The sequence below is a fragment of the Ornithodoros turicata genome, chromosome 4 (genome assembly GCF_037126465.1).
Source record: "Ornithodoros turicata isolate Travis chromosome 4, ASM3712646v1, whole genome shotgun sequence".
Lineage (NCBI taxonomy): Eukaryota > Metazoa > Arthropoda > Arachnida > Ixodida > Argasidae > Ornithodoros > Ornithodoros turicata.
The window spans coordinates 56,752,958-56,776,743 of NC_088204.1; the positions used below are offsets into that span (position 1 = coordinate 56,752,958).

General features: G+C 46.0%; 1 protein-coding gene across 2 annotated transcripts in view; it reads right to left on the bottom strand.

Annotated features, from left to right (window-relative positions):
• Positions 1 to 3,461: 3,461 nt before the first annotated feature.
• LOC135391608 (protein argonaute-2-like) overlaps positions 3,462 to 23,786 on the bottom strand; it is a 36,967-nt gene continuing 16,642 nt past the window's right edge. For both annotated transcript variants that reach the window (XM_064621922.1, XM_064621920.1), the window contains exons 2-7: positions 22,909 to 23,174; positions 20,664 to 21,265; positions 17,170 to 18,325; positions 16,317 to 16,517; positions 6,925 to 7,311; positions 3,462 to 3,847 (exon numbers count right to left, since the gene is read on the bottom strand). In XM_064621922.1, the coding sequence (XP_064477992.1) occupies positions 3,536 to 3,847; positions 6,925 to 7,311; positions 16,317 to 16,517; positions 17,170 to 18,325; positions 20,664 to 21,265; positions 22,909 to 23,174 (2,924 nt within the window). In that variant the 3' untranslated portion in view covers positions 3,462 to 3,535. The remainder of the gene's footprint in view (positions 3,848 to 6,924; positions 7,312 to 16,316; positions 16,518 to 17,169; positions 18,326 to 20,663; positions 21,266 to 22,908; positions 23,175 to 23,786) is intronic.

The window sequence follows — 23,786 nt, forward strand, 5'->3', positions numbered from 1 at the left end:
CCACAAGATGACTAATTACGTAAAATTCATTAATGAACTCTTTCATTAGGGGATTTCGGGAAAGGCGAGACAGCGGAATGAGAGACTGTGCTCGTTGAAAGCAATTCCTCCCCACAGTTCGATATGCAAATGAGCCAAAACTGCTGCGACTGGGAACGCAAGGAGTACGGTGCTCATACCACGTCACAGGGCCACGGGACTTGCAGCTATGGAGATCATTGGAGTAGGTGCCAATCTGCTGGCCAGATAACCCGCTTTCCGGCCCAGATAAGCCTCCGACGGCGTAGATGATGCGCTCCTGAGGCACTCTGTTTTGGTTCATTTGCATCGCAAATAAAAACTGCTCGTATCTTGAAACGCAAAAACATTTCGAAATCGCAGACAGCTAGAATAGCTTTCGACTAAGACTGTCTTCAATCCGGCCATCCCAGTTTTTCATAGAACTCGTTAATTAACAAGTTAATTATCGGACTTCAATTAGACACCAAACACTGATGCGACCGTCTAGGAAAGATGTCCGCCAGGTATGTTAGGTGCCCAAATGGCATATCTGGGGCTCTCATACGCTTTTAATAAAAAAACCTGTGGCACCTAAAAGGCACACTGCATACAGGGTGTCCCAGAAAACGTGTCATTGAATTACAATAAAAAAACTACGCCACCTAGAATCATGCGGTCAACAGTATTTGTTCTTAATAGGTTTTTGCCACCTCCTAATGTGAATGTCATGTACTCCAAGTTTAATTATGTAAATATTTGCGAACTCAACTCGGAAATTTGCCAAGCTAAGGTCACTTTTTTACCCCACCAATATGTAGAGCGTGCCGAATTCACTCAAATTCATGATAATTCACAGTGATACTCACGAGCTATCCCATTGGAAAAAATAGCCGAATATCATGCTTTTCGGAGCACCGGACCATAGCGCGCAATGACTTTTTGAGCGCAATCGCTCGCAGTGCGACGAAAGGAGGTTCCGAAACCAGCCCACAGAATGATAGTACAAAAAGTAACAGTTCCTAAAATTGGGAGAGGGAAAGCATTATCCCAGCGAAAGTCGGACGTGATAAGCCGTGCCTGTTTTATCTCTTTCTGTGATGTCGGGGAGGGCTGGGTTTGCAACCTCCTTTCGTCGGACTGACAAAGATTGCGCTGCAAAATTCATCGTGCGCTATTCTGTGCGACCTCCGTAGAGCATGATGTTCGGCTATTTTTTCCGGTGGGATAGCTCCTGAATATCCCTGTCAATTATCATTAATTTGACTAAATTAGACACGCTCTTCACATTGGTGGGGTGAAAAAGTGACCTTTACTAGGCAAATTTCAGACTTAAGCTCGCAAAAAGTTACATAATTAAATTTACGTTACACGACATTCACACGAGGAGGTGGCAAAAACCCAGTAAGAACAAATGCCATTGACCGCATGACTCTAGGCGGTGTAGTTTTTGTATTATAATTCAATGACACGTTTTCTGGGACACCCTGTATATAAAGTGCATGATGATGTAGCATATATGCTCCAAAGCAGTCTTGTTGCTCCAAAACTGTTTTCCTGCTCCTTAAGGTGCTCCAAAATGGCTTGGGTCAATCACATCACTGAACCACCAGCACCGTAACTGGAAGGCTGCCCCTGACCACAGGCGCTATCAGATGAGCTATTAGCAGTTGTCACCGCCAACCAGCGACAGGGTAGCACACTATGTTGCCAAAACGTTGCCCCAATGTTTTCTTTAAACGTTGCATAGACGTCGCTAATGTCCTCTTCAGGCCACGTTCTAGCAACGTTGCTAGGAAATGTTATACAACATTGCGGCAACATGACAACTGCAACATTCCACATAAGGGCAACCTTATGACAACATTTAGGTAATATTGGCAAGAGGTTGGCGGAGGTACCTGTGCGCTATTATTTCTACTTCTTCTACTTTTTTTTTTTGCGTCGGATCAGAGATGCATACTGACTGCAAGCACTTGCACGCCACTGTTAGCCGACTTGATCTCTGCAAATCTCCGCTTCACTTATACTGGAGGCTGGGCTGGCTGGGTGGGGCTGGGGCTAGGGCAGACCGCTTGGGTATCCCTGTAGGTATCCCGTTTGGATATAGAGATACTGTCATCAAGCAGTAGGCTCTATTTGCGAACAGGATGAGGCATATACAAAAATGCGAAGTGTTGGGGGCATGCTCATTAAGTGTAGCAGTGCGTACAACGTTTGCAACGGTGACCAGGGTGCGTTCTTGTAGTTAGCCCTGGCATCTGCAAGAGTCAAGTGCACTCAACAACATTTTTGACATCCCTCCCTGTCATGTACTGTGTTTTTAATTCAAGCTTTCGTCTCTAATGTAATTACCTACTGTTTGGAGCTGTAAAACCGGTAGGTTTCCTCTGCGGGTAAGAGTGTTACGCAGTGTTATGTTGCTGGAAAGTCAATAAACAACGTTCAGGAAACGTAGATCCACAATATTCCTCCAACGTTGCTCTGCAATGTTGCATGAACACTGGTGAATGTCAAGTAACGTTGGTCCACTTCTGACAATGCTGCAGGAACGTTCGGCCGCAACGTTGCTCAAATGTTGACCTTCCATGTTGCTTGAACATTGCTGAATGTCAAGTAACGTTGGTCCACTTTTGATAATGTTGCAGGAACGTTGCGAAATGTTGATAAACGTTGCCCCACATTGAACAACATTCGCAACACTGCTGCAACGTCGAGGCCACAATATGTGCTACTAGGGAGAAGCCAGTGTACAGATTACTGCAAAATTGTGGGTGATGGCTGCGGAAAACTACTCCACTTGTTTCACCTCCATCATACTCAAGGAAACGTTTCCAACTAGCCAATTCCACAGGCTCACTTCCCTTGTGCTCCTCTCTTCAAAGAAAAATACAAGGTGGAAAAGTATAGCACCCAGGTTTGTGGAGCCACAGATATATCTATCATGATGTAGACACATCCTATCCATTATCCACAGACATTATCAGCCGGGCATTTTCGGAGACATTTTGAAACCATTTATTTTTAGAGATGTTTTCTTCAGGAATTCATTTTCAATGGTAGATGTATGAGCGATACATCTATTTTTAAACTGTTTAAACTGTTGGTTATTGGGTGTTGGCTACTTTTCCACGAGTTACTTGTGAAAGTTTATTTTCACGTATATTTTTAGACTATTTTTTACGCGTTCTAAAAGTAACCCGCTGGGACAGGTCTGAATTCAGGGATACCTCCCTGATTCACTGGAAGCAGTTCCATCACTACTGCTATCATCCCTTATTTTCCAATGGTTCCAGGTTGATGAGTGAACCGATATTTTGACTCTTCAGTTTTGCATCGTACAGGAGGTATTCCACAAAAAAGCAGTTTGAAGTTTTGCCACACCAGATGGAACCAGTTGCTTTGAATAACACTGCTTTAAATAATTACAGTGTTGTTAACAGAGTCACTCAATAGCTCCAGCAGTTAATTAAAAGCGTTAAAAGCCTTTTATTGTAGCACTTAAAAACATAGGACAACGTAGTCCCTAAAACACTTCTTACACGTAGTACATCTGGTTATGAAAATTTGGCAGCACATTAACAGCTTTGACGTACTGCTCGGTTTCGATCTTGTCTCCGCTACCGCCAGATGACTCACTTGCACTGCTGGAAATGTCCACTTTGCTGACGATGTGGTTCTTGGCACGGAATGCTGCCAAATGAGCATAGTAGACTGGAGCAGGAATGCTCACAGAGCGAGCACACCGAGCGTACGTGTGGCACAGGTAATAACTCAGCTTCTGCAATTCATCCGCAGAGTAGTCAGAGTCGTCCCAGACGACATAGTAATGGGAGGGTTTGCTCGTCCCCTGCAAGATAAATTGATTTGTGAACATGCAGTTCCTAAAGTAAAACTGTTGGAATACACTAGCTGGAAACAAAACTAAAAAAGATTGCAATGGTATATGTCAGTGCAAGATGACCACAATAAATTCAAGGTGTTTTCATAAGAGGTAACAAACAAGCGGAATCAGCCGAGGCAGGCTCATATGAACTCTTAAATCGCCAACACCCAGGAATCAAATCAAGCAACTGAGTTTTGTTCCCGAGTTGTTTCAATTAATTTAATTTACAAGAGCCCATGAACGATATACATCTGTGTTAGGACTACTCCTGTGTTCCAATTATACAAGTTTACTATTTAAGCCCTTTGTGCATGAACTGCAGCAAAAAAAGATTGCTTTAGAGCAAGTCACAAACACAATCGGCCAGACATTAATAGTACCAACTTACTGACACACGTGGGAAGTTAGGTGGGTAGCATTTTTGCCATTTTTGAAATGCAAGTTTTGAAAAATAAGTTTGTATAACAACTGACCTGCATCCTCCACATTTGAAAAGGCCAGTATACAGATGGCTACTTGGCAGAGTGGAATTTAATAACATATTAGCTCATATTTTTAGCAGGTTGTAAAGTGAATGGCAAGCATGCAGAAACCACATTTTTCTGAAAGCTTGTGACCTGGATGGATCAGATACTTAATAGGTCTGCGTATATTGAAGATTTTTTCAACAATCGAATTTTGAAGATTGCTACACGATGCAAGCTGGCAGACTACAGAATCTTCCCAAGTCTGAGGAGTCTCACTTGCCAGCTATTGAGAACGCAAGCAGCTAAACAATACACCAGATGAGATAGTGTGTTTCTCGCAAGTGCAGTAAGCATTTCACTGCAAGGTGTACAGTTTGCGTATTTTGGAACACAAGAATTTAAACCAAACATTCGTTTAAATCACTTTGGTGCGACGTTTTCCAAACAGCAACAATGCAGCAAGCAGACGACACAGAGAGAGGCCAGCCGATGGCGCAGATCACCTCGCAAGCACGGAACTTTGACGTTACAACCATTAACATTTTAAACAGAACTTCAAGACTTGCTGTTGTTCTTAAAAAGAAGCGTCTAATGGCAACTAGTAACCCATCTCAAATGCATTATCTTGTATTTCAATATCACGTGATGTCTCTGCCAATCAGGGGCAGACTCCAACTTTATTCTTTGCGGGCGTTCAGGGTCGCCACCTTTTCAGTTTCTAAAAGTGTTCAAAAATTAATTAGTGCAATAAGGACAAAGTACTGAGAGGTGATGAATTTTTTGTGTGATTCACGCAGCCAAGTTCTACATATGATGGCACCTTGAAACATTGCAGTTATTTCATTTTACAGTTCCTTTAAGGAAATATTGCAAGTTGGATGGAGGACTACAAGAGGGAATTATAATGAGAAAAAAAAAAAACAGGTGCTACATTAAAGAATGCAGGGATATAAATGATAATAATTGGGTGTTTACGTCGCGAGACAACTGAGATCAGGATATAAATGATTTCTCACTTTACTGCAATTTCTGTCAATTATGCTGTTCAGAAATACCGTATTTTCTCGAATATAAGAGGACCATCCCCCCCCCCCCCCCCCCCCCGCCAAGATCCTGTGTTCTAAAGTCGGGGGTCGTCCTATGTTCGAATATGCGCACCGCAACGAGGTCAGGGGAGAGGCGAGAGCGGGTGGCACGATCGGCCAATAGCGCGGTGCGACAGATATCACGTGTTGCGATGTGAGCGCAATGCAAATACGGCAATTCACTGTCATGGCGACTGTCTCCGGCGTTTGGACGAAAAGTTAACTTTCGTGAATACTGCAAGAATTTGCAGTGGCAAGGTGGCTTCAAGTATCGGAGATAAATATTACAAGGTGGCTAAAACAACAGAGAAAGAATTGGGCCAGCGCAGTGGATTTTGGACACTTGGTGCAATATGCCTGACGACGGTTAAGAAATATGGTTTGTCTAACTCTTTGGACGGAACGGAGGACAAGGAGCTGTGTGCAGATAGCAACAAAGAACACAGTAGCGAAGAAAGCGATGATGAATAAATGGTATTGTGCACTGATTCGAACTGCTATACTGCCTCTCAATCCCTGTTCACTTTTTTTTTCGTGTACCCTGAACTCTGGGGTTGTCTTAGATTCGAGAAAATACGATACGTAGTTAATTGCTGCACGAAAAATATGTCTGACACCCGTTCAGATTGCTAATAAATGGTGAATGAGATGTGTGATTGGAATTTGAGAAGAAATCAGGCTTATCCTGAAAAAGTCACCCTACCAATAAATGGTCAAGTTCATAGCCTTAATGCACATGGATGTGTGTGTTGGGGGCAAAAACTCAATGCGCAAATTTGCATGATTTGCGACAAGTTCATGTCCGGTGATTACCTCGCTATATAAGCAGTGCCCTGTGCGAGAAGACTACTCCTTCCCCGCTTCATACCTCAATTTCTTAATTTTCCAGGAACGTTAATACTTAATAAATTGAGGGATGACTATACATATTTCCAATAGGCCTCTACCCGAGAAAGGTCATCATGACGTTGGTAGACAGACTGAAACCGAAACAAATCGAAAGGGGATGGCTGGGTTCCACGAATGGACACTTGTTCGCTGCCTCCTATTGAAAGAAATGTAGGACCGAAGGTCACGTCACTTTCAGCGTCGTAATCCCCTCAAGACCATGGCTTTCAGGCGAGACCTTGTTCACCCCCCCCTTGCTTCCAGAGCGGTTCTACTCTACCAAATTGGTGGCGCTCTCGAACACAATGACGTCATTTGTTCACAAACCGAGGTCTATATGCTGGTCCACATGGATGCCACATGAAGGAACAAGTGAAGGTATCACATCAAAGTTGAGCCTGTAACTAAGTCTAATCACTAGCTGATACGCAGGGATGTTCAGGAGAGCTGCTGTATACGTGGCATAGATTGCATCGAGATGCAAGCTCAATGGAGGTCAGTCTTCCACAGGCTTCAGCACGAGTAGCGTCGGTGTTGGCAAAGTGTGCTCGTGGAATTTGACAACAGTTTCACTATGAGATTACTATGACTATGAGATTACCTGAATGCCAGTGTGTGAACAGAGGAAGAAGTCGAAGTCCACAGGATGTGTGATAACGGTGTCCACCGTTGTGCCTGGCGGGATGTTGCGCGGCCTGCCCACTCCATCCCTCTCGTTGACTGGCATGAAGCGAGTATGATGTCGCTTCTGTACCACTATGAAGGTAATGGGGGGCTCGTAGGTCTCATTCGGGGACAGCAGCTTGCAGGCAAGGCGAATGGCAGCCACTTCCTTGTTGCGCACTTCCTCAAACTGACCCTCACTGACGCCGTCCCGATAGAAGATGATTCGTTCGGGTTTCTTGCCGTGAGTCTCGCGGTAGAATGCTTTCAAAAGCTCTACTACAATGTTCGTCAGATCCTGGATAATCTCCACACGGGCTGTTGCCTGCAAAGTGGGACATACCGAATTAGGAGAGCCTCTCAGCAAAGACGCGGTAACATGTAGCCCTCTAACACCACTTCCTAACGCGTCATGAGGGCAGGCAGAAACATTTACTGTATCTTTTCATACAGTTGTTTCCATAATTGGATTAGCAGCACAGCCAAAGGGGACCGGGGGACTAAAGCGGTGCAATGTTACGTATGTCCAGGGTTTGGCTTTTTCGAGTTGAATCCCTTTCCCAGATTCAGGAGTGGAAAACTCGGGTGCTATTTTTAAATCTAATTCTGGGCAAAATTAGGTGCTACTGATACACTCAGGTGTTAGTTGTTTTTGTGCTTTGCCCAACGAGCTGCCCACTGTTAAAGTGCGTATGTTGGTCAGTCATACCACCCTCCTGATTTATAGTCTCAAGCTCAAACTAATTTAGTGAGAGGCCATTTTCAACTATCGACTCCAATATTGCTTGGCACCACGGTCTCTCAATGCTCTCTGGTCAGGAAACTTTGGCAAAAAGCTCATTAAGGCATGCTGCGGCTGCGCGTAGGCGCTCTGGTACACTAAGGGTGCCTGGGGGAGCCAGAGCCCTTATCACAGGAGAAGTTCGGATGCACGGGAACTTTAGAGAGGATCAAAACTACTTTTGACTGGTGTCATTCCTGAGACATCGCTATTTGAAAAATGAAAACTTTCGTGCTATGGCCTGCTACCATCGCTCAAAAAATTAATGTTGAGACACTTTTGTGTGCATTTGAACAAAAATACTTTGGGATCACATAGAAGTTCCATTTTCCCACCAAAAATGGTATTCACAGAAAGCACTTTTTTAATGTGTTAGCATTAGGAGTGTCAAAACAGAAAAAGCTGTATGTGTGTGTGTCCGTGTGCGAGATGGTGAAGCCTCAGTGAGGCAGAGCTATAAGCAGGGGTCAAAACCCGAACTGGACCGTAACCGAAAACTGCAAAAAAGTTATTTTTTGCTGGACCGAACCGAACTGTAAACATTTTTCTCTCCCCTTGAACGAACCAGAACTGAACCAAAAAATATCACGCAGTAACCGGTTCGCCAGACTAAAAACTCCTATACCTTCCCACTCGACTGCCGTGCGCCAGCTCCCTACATCGCTTGGAATCTTGCCAAATTCGTAGAGCGGACAAATTCATAAACCAAGAAGTGGTGAGTCCATGCACCTCCAAAAGGTTCACGGCATCCCTGTACATAAGATGAAAGAAGGAAGTCACTGAAAAGGCTAGCCAGCTGTAGGACTCGAACCCACATCTTTTGGATTACCGGTCCAGGGCTCTTACCAATACCAATCCAGAAGATGTGGGTTCGAGTCCTACAGCTGGCCAGCCTTTTCAGTGACTTCCTTTTTCATCCTTTATTTCTTAGGTACTCGAGGCTTTGTATGTAGTTGTCCCTTCTGTGTGTTCGAGCCTCGGAACATCAATTGCAGTCATCCCTGTACGTTTGTGACTCGAGGTGTAACAAAAAAAATATGTGCTCCACGACAGCTGCACTTTGCATTGTTGCCTCGGCTGCTTCCTTTCATTCAGCGTCGCAGTGTGAAGGAGACGTAAATTCTAATAGTTCACAGTGACATCCGCAAGCACCGCAGACCTCTAGCGACTGTGGGGAAGAGGTTGGCGTTGTAGTAGCCGCGAAGAAGAAGAGGTGCGTGCGTGCGTGCATGCACGTAGTTGTGTTTTTGCTTTTGGTTTTCCTTGGAAGCGGCTGCTCTGTTCATCTCTGTCTGCTGCTATGTTGTTACGCGCGCGCACCACCGGTGCGGCTATGCACATGCGCCACAAGCTATTGTTGGAGACAAGTAAAACTACGAAATCATGTCCGCGCCTTCAAGTGATTCTAAGGATTTCTCAATAGATTTCGTGGAAACCAGGGTTGCGAAGTTGCCACTCCGGAGTTGGAATGATCCTGTAATCATTCCAGATTCATCAGAGCCCGGAATGGAATTGAATTGAATTAGGCATTTTTTTTTTTTACAGGCGGAATGGAATTGGAATGGGGTGGTCTGGGTGCCACACAGTCAAGGGCGAAATAACCTTGTCTTTTTGCTTTTTCTGTGATGGGTAATGTCAATCTCCTCTATAGCACTGCTGGGCTACCCAGCACTGTTACCGGTCCCTTTTCTTTTATTGATGAAATTAAAGGAATGGAATGGGGTTGCCAAGCCATTCCAGGAGTATGAATTGGCCGTACCTTTTCATTCTGAGGAATTGAAAGGAATGGAGTTATCACAAATCTCCATTCCTCAGAATGGAATTGGAATGGAATGGGTGATCCCATTCCGCAACCCTGGTGGATACTGATGAATGCGATGAAGACGCGAGCATGTCGGCCGCACATACACCCGCTGAGACTGATTCTTCAACGGTGACAGCAGTACCGTCAACATAGTCTTCGACGTCAACAATGTCAGAAAAAAAGATGCATGCAAAAGAAGATTCTATCCGATTGAAGATTACATCCGAAAGCCAGACAGAATGTTCATGCACGAGAAGAGGAGTATTACGTTCAGCAATAACTGCACAGCATATGGCGCAGAACAGAACCTCCAAGGACCAAGGAATCATGAAAAATCTCAAGGTTCTCTACCGGTCCCGCCTGCTGTCGCGTGTTGTGCTGTGCTACGAAAACTAAACTAACTACAACGTTACGTTTGTCGCAGTGCTTCATATTCTTGCCAACTCGTTGGAAGCAGTGAAAGGGAGTACTATAGCGAACAGTTTGTCACGCCAGATTTTGCAAGGACAGTACGCAAGTACGGAGTACAAGCACCATTGGTGACAACGGCGACGGATGTCCCGGCATTGGTAGAGGACTTCCGAAGCTCAGGTATCAAGTGTAACTTCTGAAACATACGCCGAGATGGATGAATGTGCAGAATTTTGTGCCCAAATGACTCATGGGCAAATCGTTTCACAAGTCCTCGACCTGCCAGCAGAAGGTGCCGACGACGATGACACGAGTGCTATTGCTACTCCAACGGCGGCAATACGTGCAGCCGTCGATACACACGGAAATGTCTACTGTGACAGCATCCTTCATTTTCTTTGCTTAGAAATCAAGTGAGGCATGTGTAAGGCCCCTGGTTTTCTGCTGCGGCAACTTCAAAATTCCGCGGCACTGACTCGTAAATTCAGAGATTTTCCGCGGGAAGGAGTTAAATGCTGCTTGAAGCGGGAAACACTATTTTCTTGGATAATGTGGGTGAAAAAATGATTTTATAAACTTCAGCATTATATTATACCTTCTGATCTCCTCTGACAGCAAATGCTGTTGTCAGCTACAATCATTTTACACCTGCTGAAACATATTTCAGCATGTGCAAAGTTTATAGGAATTGACAAATACTTGATCGAAATAGACGCTAAATTCGGAGTAAACACCCTAATTCCGTTCCAAACTCAATTATCGTATTTACTGGCATAATTTGCACTCTTTTTCTCCCCAAGAACAAAAATTTAGGGATGCGCAATTTGCGCGGGAACGTTCGTTACGATATTCAAACGACATAAAATTTGAAGATTTTAGTGTGCAGGTCATATAGGCTCTCTGTTAGGTCTCGATACTGACGTTATCACTGCATTGCGCGAGCGCAAAAGAAGCACCCAAATACCGCGCAACCGCCGACGGTCGGGGGGCAAAACGGTGGCCCGCTACCGCTCATATACCGGTGAAATACGTCGAGACTGATGGAAGACGCCACTAGTCCGCACTTGGGAACTGAAAGCATGTTCGCAAACTTGTCATGTTGTGCTGTAAGGTTTGCGGTTTCCGCGTTTCGTGGTTCGAGTGACAGTATCGTCCATCGAGTCAGCAGACCATCACTCGAAAGTGCGCGCAAAATCACTGCAACACAACTTCAGTACAGTTGAACCTCTCAATAACGAACGTCGATTTAACGAAATCCTCTGTTTAACGAAAAATTTCCGTTGCACGAACGCATCCCTATAGACGCCAATGTATTTTTGCATTCGATTTAACGAAATACATTCGTTTGGTCACCTCTATTTAACGAAATCTCTGGGCTCTTCTGCGCGTGTCTTTCCCCTTCACCACGAAGAAAAGGAGGAGAAACCTTCCCTCTCTGTTGTCCTTACGCGAGTTTTCGTTGGTTACTTCGGTTGTCACGTGCTGTAGGCACGAGCGTGCCGACATATGCGTCTCCGCTCCGCCGCCGGTAATCGTTGCGCCGACGCTGTTTCGAAACCGGCGCGAGGGTCTCTTCGCACCTGTTTTCGGACAAGAAAGCACGCATTGCTGACATCTCGCGAAGTCTAATTTGCTTGTGTTGATGAAGACGACAGTACGTTGCGGTTTTGTGCCTTTTCATTACTTGTTTTTGTTCGCGCCGCTGATGCTGACGGTGGTAAAATGGGCATGATGCCGCTGCCGTTCAAGGTTCCATCTGCGCAGACGTCTACGTGACATGTACCCGTTTCTCGTTCTTTTCGGCGGTGTACGGTTGTTCTTTCCGGACGTCATGAGTGCAAGTGAACCAACCAAGAAACTTCGATACGCGATCGCGTAGGAGAAAGCAGTCGAGGTCATCCGGAGTTACGAAGGTTATGAATGCTCAGAACGATATTGTGCACAAATTGCGCGTTACCTAGCGTTATGTAATGAATAAAGCTTGATATTTTGTGCCCTTCTTACCTTAGTACCTGTCTTATGACAAATGACGTTTTGCGGTACGCGCGGCGCTGGTAGTGCGGCGGCCATCTTTGTTTAACTTGGCGTGTTCCATTTAACGAATATCTCGATTTAACGAAATAAAGAGCCAGCATTTACAAATTCGTTATATAGAGGTTCAACTGTAGCACTGACGGCGTTGCGAAAGGTAATCGCCACGGTCGCCGAGACGCGCGTGCGAGATATAAGCGCATGAAAATGCGGGTCCGCATATTATGCAATTTTTTGCTTTGTCATTTTTATTGCTAAACTAAAAAAATATGCAATGCGCAAATTATCCGATGGCGCAAAATACGTCAGAAAGTATGTTGAAGGGGGAGAGAGAGAGAAAGAGATATGCGTTTAATGGCACAAAGGCAACAAAGGCCTTAGAGCGCCAAAACTATGGTGAGTGTGTGGGAGGTGATTATGGGAGAGATGATGTGAGAGAGCGTATAAGCAGGCATGAGCAATGAGATGGTCCAGGATAAGAGAGAGGAGGATGACAATAACAAGTGAGTATGGCAGTTAAAAGCTATCTACAAGTGTGAGCAATGAGGTGATCCAGGATGAGATATTTACATGAGGAGTTAGGTGATAGTGGATAAAAGCGGAGCAATGCTTAACATCTACATCTGACTAAGTAACCCACACATGGTCACAAATTGGATGACATTATCAAACGGCACAAGAGGAGTGTCACCCAGTAGAAGGGCTGGGTGGAGTTGGACATGGTATCTGTAGAATGCAGTGAAATACTGTTGGTGTTCGAAGTGCGGGCAGGATGCCAGTACATGCAAGACAGTCAAGCTGTCACCGCAGTGCGCGCAAGCTGGCGGATCCTGACCTCTGAGTAGATGGTGATGCGTGAGCCATGTGTGCCCTATCCTCAATCTTGCATAAAGGACTTTGGAGGATCTGTTGATGTGTTCAGTCCAATGCGGGGGGAAAACGTGTGGCTGTGTGACGTGTAGCTTGTTATTTTCTTCCATGTCCCACTCCTGCTGCCACACTGTGTAGACAGCTCTCTAACACTGGCAGGATGTCCTGGTAGGGTAGCCCGACAGCTGACTCCTCTTGTGCCAACGCTCGCCGAGCCTCACGGTCGTCTCGTTCATTCCCGGGGATCCCAGTGTGGCTGGGGACCCAGCAGAGACAGATTGAAAAGCCTCGGGAACAAAGTTGAGTCGCAAGCGCCCCTATTCACTTGACGAGGTGATTCTTGCTGTCATAGCATGAAAGCAGCGCACGCACAGAGCTTAGCGAATCGGAGTAAATTTTACTGAATTTTGAAGGTCGTTTTGTTGAATGTGCCGCAGAGCTCTGCGGTGAAAACTAGAGTTCGTGTTCAGGCATGCCATCATAATAGAATCACCTTCAAGGGCAACGGCCGCCACACCGTTGCATACTTTGGTCCCATCAGTGTAGATAGCATGGTGGTTCCCGAAGTCATGGTGAATCTCCAGGAATTCCTGGAGAATGACAGTGTGTGCAGTGGATTGTTTGTTAAACTCATTTTTAAGTTGGATTGTATTAGGTGTCTCTGCCAAGGGGCAGCAACGAGGACTGCCTGCTGCAGGGGAACGCCAAAGGGACTGAATCCCACACGGGAACTCGCCGCCTGCACACGAAGCGGAAACGAGGGTACAATAGAGGGCTTTGCAAGGAAGAGTTGCTCCAGAGCGGGGTTCACACTACAGTGTACAACTGGGTCATCGCCCTGGCATCTGTACTTCAGCGCAGCCTTCACATGTTCAAATGGTCTCTGTCTCTCGAACAACCATTCATTGCCCTCAACATACAAACTCTTCACAGGGAACGCCCGGAAGGCACCACTGGCGAGTCTGATGCCTTCGTGGTGGATGGGATCCAACACCTTCAATGCCGAAGGCCGCGCTGCGCCATACACAACACTGCCATACTCAATTACTGATCGCACAACCGAGTCGTAGACCCGCAACAGTGTGACTTTGTCGGCTCCCCACGATCAATGGGATAAAACTTTGAGTCTGTTGGAGGATTTCAGGCACTTCTGTTCTATATAGTTTATGTGTGGCACAAAAGACAGCTTCTTGTCAAACACCACCCCCAGAAATCTTTGCTTGTCACGAACTGGTAGCGTGTTGCCACCGAGGAGCAGTGAGGGCTCAGCAAATGTGCCTCGCCTCCTCGTAAAAACAACACACGCTGTCTTTTGCGCGGAAAACCTGAAGCTGTTTTCATCAGCCCACTTAGACTGTTGATCGTGAGCTGCACCTGCCTCTCAGCTGTCGAAAGACTTGATGCTGTGGAGGAAACCTGGACATCGTCTACCTGAAGGGAGTACTGGACGCCAGGTGGGATGGCTCTCACTATAGAGTTCATTTTCACAACAAATAGTGTAACGCTCTGCACAGACCCCTGTGGAACCCAGTTCTCTTGTACAAAGACGTCAGATAAAGTTGAGCCCAGACGGACACGAAGCTTTCGATTCCTGAGGAAATTCTCAATGCACCTGTACATGCACCCTGTGATACCACATGCGTGTAGATCTTGCAGAATCCCGAAGTGCCATGTGGTATCGTACGCCTTTTCGAGATAAAAAAACACGGATACGCAGAACTGCCCTCGAACAAAAGCCTCTGATTTGTGATTCGAGGTGGAGTAGGTCGTCCTAGGTGCTTCGGCACGGAACGAAACCCACTTTGGTGTTTGTCAAAGACGCCTGGCCTCTTCCAAAACATATACGAGCCTTGCATTTACCATGCGCTCAAAAGACTTCCCAAGGCAGCTGGTTGACCCAAGCAAGCAATGGCCGATGGCCGACGGTTGGCAAAAGGTCGGATGACAGTTGGCAAATGACTCTTTCGGCCATCCAACTTTGGCGCAGCGTTGCATAGTGATAGGCAGAGCGAGGATTGGAAAGCCATCAGCCAGGGTACAGATCCGTATCAAGAAACGAGCTCATTAGCCAAGCACTTGCCAAAGCTTTGATCAATCTCGCCTATGGGAGAGGGAAATGTAGAATGGTCTAGCGCTTCATACGTTCGACTTTCGATGGACCAAGGGAATTTCTCAAAACTAAAGCAGTAAGAAACAGAAACATTACCTTCATGGAGAGTTAATACGACAAGCAATTCATCATTTCAGTGTAGTTTGTGTACGCGCCAAATTAAACTTAGACACCCCTCACCCTTCATTTTGACACACACGCGAACAGGTCTCTCGAATTTGCGGAAGCTCGCGAGACAAGTAATGTATAGTATCTGTTTTTCCTCAGGAAACGTGGGAAATACAAGCAACAAACAAATAATGGTATATCGTTACTTTATGCCGCGAGACAATTGAGTCTGAAAATGAGGGACTCCACAGGAATGCTTTGGTCTGCCTTGGCACAACGCAGGCTGGCCAATGCTTGGCAAATCGTTGGCCTAGGTACAGATCCGTATCAAGAAACAAGCTTGTTGGCCGATGATGTACGAAGCAAGGCCAGGTAGGCCAGCCTAACTATAGCCTAGCTTGGCCCAACCTTTGTTTGTTGCTTGGGAATGCGATGGGGCGATAACTAATAGCAGCAGACGGGTCTTTCCCTGGCTTAAGAGCGGGAACGACTTCAGCTAGCTTCCAGGACAACAGAAGAGTTCCTTCTCTCCACACGCGATTAAAAAAGTGGAGCAAAATTTGTTGCGACTGGAGTGTCAGATGCCACAGCATATCATAGTGTATGCCGTCAGGGCCAGGTGCAGTGTTCTTTCTTGCCTGCAAGGCTCTCTGAAGTTCATGTGCGTTGAAGGGTCCGTGTAGCTGAGCAGTTAGGAGCGTGTTTTAACTGACGTTATTTCGCGTGAGCGTGCAATACTTCTCCTGCGAGTAACTGTCCACATCACACCAATCGCGTCCTTCGACCCAATCGGACTTTCGCGGAATCCCGCCCAAAACGCCCTGAATTTTCGAGCAAAATAAAGGATCCCGCGAAATTCAGTGTCAAATGAAGGATTCCGCAATGGATTCCATGCAATTTTGCGGAAGCGTGGAAAACGCGAGGCCTTAGGCATGTGTTAATTCGTAATGCAGTTTAATTTGTCTGGTTATTAGTTACCTCTTGAATTCGATTTGTCTTGGTTTTGTTTGTTTGTTTATTGTCTTATTGTATACCTTGTAGCCTTACCTAACTCCTAACTAGTGCTTTACTGACATTTAGATACTTTTCACGAAGGAACCTTTAACTGGGATTATCCCTCTGGTTCCTTCAGTTCTATGATAACTGTGTGCATTGTTTGAATGAATGAAATAAATTATTGATTGATCAAAAAAAAATATATATAGGCACTCTTACCTGGGAGTCTTCCATCTGAACCCGCACGACTGCATGATAGCGAGAGGGTATGGAATCCAGGCTCCCAACACATGCAGCAATAGACGGTCGCACCTTGTCTCCGGGTGCTGGGTGGGTCACGTCAGCCCCCATGATGATCACTGGCCTTTTGAACATCTCGGGCTTCTCCTTGCTGAGCAGTCCGTTATTCACACCACCAGTCTAGCAAATACCACAAGACGTGTTTGTATTTTGCCCATAGTGTCGTTTACAGAAGAAAGAAAAAAGTACATCCGTAGACAGAACAAGTACATGATTAAAATAAACGGCTATAGGACATATTTCTAGCACATAACACTACACTAGATATATGACCCATGCATTCTAAACCTAGGAAACTTCAAAAATTTTTTTTTTTTTTAACAAAGATGCATTGTTCAAGTCAAATACTTTTTTTCCCTAGGACCAATGACTAATAGTAATTAACATACACCATGCTATGACGAGGAATACCTTCAACATTACATATTTTAGAGTTAACACGTGAACATTAAAAATGACGGACCTAAAATGGAAATTGAATGGCCATAGCTTCGACTTGGTTCTGTAAGAATCTAACAATCTGCTCCACTCGAAGCTGATAACATACATTTAACAATGCTTCACAGCTTTCTAGTCCCTTTGATAATGATGGTTCCCACTAGCGACAGGCAAATTCAGATTCCCCTACAGTAAATTCTAGCGTCATTCCCCGTATTACTGACCGGACAGTGCTTAAGAGATTTCTACCGAGGAACCAGTAAAGGAATCGGCAAGAAACCGCTATCCAATGAAAACTGTGCAATTTTCTTAAAACAAAAGAGAAAACCCCTACCTTAGTGTTTATCTTCAGGCAGAGATTTGTGATGAGGGCGTCGTTGCACTTCCTCTGCACACTGTTATCAAGGATACACTGCGTTCTTAGTCCCAGCTCAGTTTCAGAGACCTGCTTTATCTCTGGATAGTTACTGTTCTTGGCTAGGATGATGACCACAAGCTCCACATTTGGGAGCCCCCTCTTAATCTGCCCCAGGATGTCTCGCATGGGCCTTCGGTCAGGGTCCTCCGCACGTACGTCGGCAGGAGGATCCATATGCATTCCCAACGATTTTGCTCCTTTCAAGAGCATACCTATGAACCTGTCCACGTCATTTTTTTGCACGTAGCGGCTTATGTTCAGCAGCACCCAGTGCTGTACAGACGCACCTTTGAGGAACAGTGAACCACGGAGGTCCCACTGCCCCTCCCTCGGGGAGAGCATACTGTCATCTTTGAATACCAACGTTGGAGGCTTCAGTACCCTCCCTTTCAGCCGCGTTGGGTCCGTGCTAATTTTGATGCCAAACTCGTCGAGGTACTCCTTATTTGTGCTGATCACTTCTCGGATGGACCCCTTGATGGACTCAAACCTCTTGGCTGGTGGCATTGCGGTTTGCTTTATCATGTTGGATGTCTGGACGTCACTCAGTTTCTTTTTGCAGTGTTGCCCTTCGACAATGGTGCACACCTCCAATGGCAGATGGACAGGCTTTGCAGGCGTCCCAGATTGAATGCAGGGTAGGTTGGGAAACCTAGCAAACTGTGGGTACTTGGTGCGGAAGTAGTCTGCAACACTGCAACGGGTACCATTATCCAGTGGGAAAGTTATACGCCTCGCTGGCTCCAACGTCACCTTGACAACCCGATACTTTCGCTTATACGGCAGGTGGTTGACGTACACCTTCAGTCCTTTGAGCTCTTTGTTCAGGCGTTGCACCTGGTGCGCATTCAGTTCTCTGAAGTCTTCAGGTCGTAATTGACGACGTTGATCCCCAAACAACTTGCACATGAATTCCAGCACAGAGATGTGTTCATAAAAGGCCGTAGCAGATCGATCAATGTTGAGCATGGGCTTCCATTGAGCAGGTCGCACGCTTGTGTAGTAACCAAACCAAACCTCTTTCCCTCCGCCGAGTGAGTAGTCGCCGCCACGGTTTGGTTTGAAGATTGACCTAGAGAATGAGGTTTCACACGTGGTATGAGACAACGCAAACTGTCCTCACTGCCTGACTCGCAGGTTCTAAACAACTGAATATCAACATATGAATACATATATCTCTATGAATACAGTAAACCCCCGACAACTCGAAGTCGTAAAAACCGGAAAAAATTTCGAGATAAGCGGGGTTTCGAGTTAAGCGAACAGCGAAAATTACGTTGCCACGATGTTACCACAATGCGCTATGTTATGAAACGTAAAAAAAGCGTTCCTACAGTAATAGGGCTCGTAAACAATTTCGAAGCCATTTATTTTGAATAACTGAAGCTAGACTGAATAACTCCGTAATAGCAATCTGCTTGGCATTTGCGTCTGTGAACAAGAAAGCATCTTCAAGCACTTCAATGCAACGCATGAGACGCTCCTCCCGGCACGTCACTACCGCGGCCACTCTCGACGATTTCTGTATCACTCAGTTCACCGCTACTGGAACATCGCCGTCGTAAAGCGCATAGTCCTCGCTGTTGAAGTCCTAAGTCACTCTCCAAAACATGCGAGGCGCATCACGTCGTTGCACAATTCATCACAGCCACTGAAGTGGTCTGCTGGCTCCGGTACGGCGGTGGAAGACCAGAAACCCGCATGAATGAAACAGTTCATGCTACTGGCTTGATGAACTTGCTACCAGGCTTTTGATAAGTTCCACCTTCCGCTCCAAAGTCAGGGACTTTCATGCGCGTTGTTCAGCCATCATGGAGCCGCGAAGAACAAAACGAAGAGATGCTCGGACGAATGCAGAGGAGGAGTGACGTTGGGTGGAAAGGGGCATGGAAAGGAAAGCATGTCTGCCTACTACAGCTAGCGGCGCGTGAGTCACTAGGACTGAAAGGCTTTGGCCTTGACCTAGCCTGGGGGACCGAAGAATGCACGTTATCAGCCGTAGGTACGCAGGCCTACCGGTGATGGGATTTCGAGATATCCGTACCCGGGCAAAAAAAAGCTTCGACTTAAAAGGGCCCAAATATATAGGAAGCATTGGGACATGGATCGGGACGCAAAAAATATTCGAGATAACCGATATTTCGAGATCAGCGGGTTCGAGTTAACGAGGGTTTACTGTACAAACACATATATCCCTATGAATACGAATACATATACCCATATGAATATATTCCATATATATGAATACGTTTCAGAACAGAGTCTTTCTATACACTACACATACTATATTCAGGGTTCTTCGTTTTTGGTTTAAACCCTATTTTTCAAGATAGTTCCCCTCGAACGCATTTTCAAGAAGTCGGGCAAAACCCGACGTCCTTGCAGTCCTTCAACTTGTCGTCCTAGGTAAGCCATCCAAAAAGTGAATCATAATATCAGAAAAGAGCTATTTGTGACAACTGATTTGTCCTTTTATAATCACCTCCTGCAGGAGAAAAAAATACCAGCTTTTGTACAGCTCTGGCAGGTGGAGTACCGCAATCATTAACTGCCCCAGTTCCGAGTGAGAAATATAAAGATTCTTGTTTTCCGTCCCAGTGTCACAGCATGTGTAAATAGCACCTGATTCTAACATTCGCTTCTAAGAGATTGTAACATATCTGAAATAAATCCACACTAGTAAACAGACGTCTGGGATTTCGCTGTGCCATGAGAGACGTATTCACATAAAAACCTTGTGGCAGTATCCAAACTACTACCTGCTATGCTACCCCAAATTTTTTCTTGACAGGTCCTATTTTACAAATAACATCTTCAATTTTGCTATATAGGGATTCAATTGCATGGATGATAAAGAGTTCTCATCTTCAGCACTAAAAATGAACACGACATCAACTTACATATTTGCGTGATGAGATAGTGTGCCCTGCATGTGAAAAAAAGCGAAAAGTGGTTCCGCACGAAAACATTCACTTCCATGAATAAGTGTATGGGCAAAAGTCCTTCCCACGCATTTTTTGTGATAAAAACGGGATAAGATACCAAAATTAAGGAGTAAGTTAGCAACAGGGTGGCTAAAGTTTGGTGGGTGCAGGCAGGACCCACGGACACACTGCAGTATGACAGCGCCCACAGCCAGCAACAATTTCTACCAGAAAACTGCAAAACTGTGCTGGTACACCCTCACCTCTACCTAACTGCCGACTTTTCAAAAGGCTACCCAGTTAGCCTCTCAACAAGACAAAGAACTTGACCCGATTCAACTGGGCCTGATAAAGAAGGCAGAGGTAAAGCCATCATTCACAGCCAATAGCACTGTTCACTACAAATTCCTCCCATTTCCTGGTTAGCCTGCAGTTATGCTTACCGCTCCTGAACTAAATTCAGGCACGTGGCCTCGTAAGACATACCTGCCAACAGGAGTCATCTGGATGCAGGACCCGTTACGGACTATGATATCCAATGCCTGCAGGACTTCCTGGGGCACCACAGATGCCCTCCCTGCATACACTGCATGAAGGGCATCCAAGTTGACATCCGCAGCATACTGTATCTTGACAAAGAAGATGGACTCTTCCTTCCTGTCCTCCTCCGGCAATCCAACCGTGAAGGTCCTTTCCTTAAAGGGAAGGGGACGGCGTGTGTACAGATTTTTGCGCCCGTCAAATGCTGGGATGCAGTTCTGTAGGTCGCGCTTGTACTTCCTTGCCAGGGCTTCGATGACCATGCGGTTGATCTTGGTGCTCAGACATCGGTACTTCTTCTGATCTGGCACTGCTGCCGTAGTCTTGTTCTGAGACATAATCTCCACATCGTAGTGGTAGACTTCTCCGCTCGGCACGCTCATCTCGAAGTGGTTCGCGAAGAGATCTATGGGCCGCCCCTGGGTGCCAAAACCCTTCCTTTGGGGAAACCCTTTCTTCATTCCTCCCACAATTGCTGCAATTTGTGTGTCATGCTCAGAAAGTCTGAGAGCCGCAAGTGCCTGTGTTGGGGGCTCAGCAGCTGCTGGCTGTTGGAGAGAGAGAGAGAGAGAGATTAGCATCTCTACAACAAATACGAGTCAGTGATTTATCCACACACCCAACAGTTGGCTACACCCCACCTTTCTTTCCTGTGCACTCGCTACAGGGGTGGGCCCTTGTTATTTCAGTGTTATTTCACCTGGTTTCCAGCAGTTATGCATAAACCAGCGTGTCCACTAAACTGTAGCCTTCAAGTTCCGACTTTTCCAGGTTTTCACCGACTACTTTAAGCGAATTCCCTAACCAAAACAAAAGGAAACTTGTTGCCTGCTGCTACATTTTGATACAAAACCCTACTAACACACATCATCTATTCAGAAATTAGAAAAGCTGCTACTTTCCTGCCTTTGAGCTTGTCATATTGGCAAACTGCTACTCGCGGCAACATTGCTGCGGGGTGGCCACTCAACCACTCATCGGCGCTCGCAATTAACTGCACATCGTGACGGCACTTGTCTGTGACTTTCCCAGACTTCAGCTGCCCTTTCGAATAATTCCCTGACAATCTCCTGACTTTTCCCAGTCGCATCAAAATTCCCTGATAATTCCCTATTTTCCAGGTTTTCCAAGTTGGTAGACACCCTGGTAAACTGTAAGAATTACTTTTGTAATGAAGCTTACTGGGAATTAGGATGGCTATGCTGGGGTAAATTTTTAATAACCATTTGACATCCAGATGCAAACAGAAAATTGCTGTCAACTGGATTAAAAAAAATGCATAAATAAGGTTCAACCTTACACCATTACAAAATGACTTCTCAGCGTTATGAGCAAGGCTGTGCAAATATTCAGATTTTTGTGAAGTCTCGCTTCTTCAGATGGCTCAGTTGCACGCCCTCTATTGCCAGAATAGCCGTCGGAATAGCTATTTCCAGTTGGATAATTCCACGCCAAATTATTCCAGAGGTGCAGCTCGACCCCCCCTCCTCTATACTTATATGGTTCCCTATCACTCAGGCAGTACTAGAATGCAAATGCCCAACTTTTCCAGTTGCATCAAGATCACCTTACAATTCTCTGGTTTCCAGGGTGGCAGGCACCCTGTGTACGAGCAAGTTAAATATAGCTAAGTATAGTTTTTTCAAGTGGTCTCCTACACTCCAACTCTGGTGGCAAATGGCCTGGGCCTATAACTTTATGCAAGGATGGGTGGCCAGAGGGGATTCCGGGGTGTAACCCCCTCCCCTGAAATCGTAGGTCCGGTAGTAAATTTGGGAGAGAAAATGAGGACGAAATGCTCTCCCACGTGTAAAGTTCCTGTAGAAGCCCATCTCAAAATACTTTTCTGGCACCGTTACTGAGCAATCCGTTTAAGTGGACAGGGCATGCCCCCTCCATAAATCCAATCCATTTTTGGCTGCTGCAGAATGTATCAGAAATATTCTGCACTTTTTTGTATGAATAATATAGGTGACCTGGGGTGTGGTGTGCACAGGATGTCTACTCGGCACGAGCTGTACATTCCCTTGCACTCCTCCTAGGAATGAGGTGGGAATGGCTGTGTTGTGGTTTGAGATAGAACAGCATTCATGAAAGGTAATCGGTAACCTGGACATCACTACGTGTCTGGTGCGTTTTCTAGCTGTTTTGCTTCCAAGGTTACATGCTAACAAAATCATTTTCCACTCACTTGGGGTGTTCGGACTGCGGTCGGAACTGAAGGAGCCTGCTGTGGTGCCGGCGGCTGTCTCTGCGGTGCCGGCGGCTGCCTCTGCGGTGCCGGCGGCTGCCTCTGCGGTGCCGGCTGTCTCGGAGCCCACACCTGTGGGGCCGGCTGCATCTGCTGGGGCACTTGTGCAGGCTGCACCTGGGAGGGTGGTCCATGTTGCTGCGGAGTCTGTGTCGGACCTGGCTGCCGAGGAAGCTGCTGCTGGGACGGACCTGCGCCTGCCCCACCTGAAATGACAGTTTGCCATTATGTTCTCAGGATCGCATCTGACCACCTGGTAAAGACTATCGACACAACAAACAAAATATTGCGCAGTGTGGTGCACAGCACATCTAGGAAGACAACTCAACTACGGCCATGCTCAACTTGAAAAGGAAAAGAAATCTAGTCTGTCAGCTCTCAAGACATTACTGTGCGGCAGACAGGATGGCTGGACACAGTGAGGTCACGCTCCCTCCTGTGCCAGATAATGTAGTCCATCATACTTACTCTGCCTTCATACTGGCTGTTTATAATAATCTTTATTTCACCAATCAATTGGTGGGAGGAACAGGCAAAACGCTACAAGCAAGTAGCTTGACGAGCCCACTCTTTTTGCACGTGACAGTCAGCAGCAATGTAACAAAATGTGTTGCAATCATTTGGTATATTAAGATTGATGCTACGCTGCAGCAGAAAGTGCGCTTCCCTACTGATGGCCCATGGTGGCACTGCAGTCTTTCTCCTGGTGCGCTATTGCGTCTCATCTCCAAAGGACTAGATTTCTGTTCTTTCTTAAGTTGAACAAGACCATAGCGTACCCTCGTGTAATCTCTCTCCAACTAGCTGAATCCCATTCT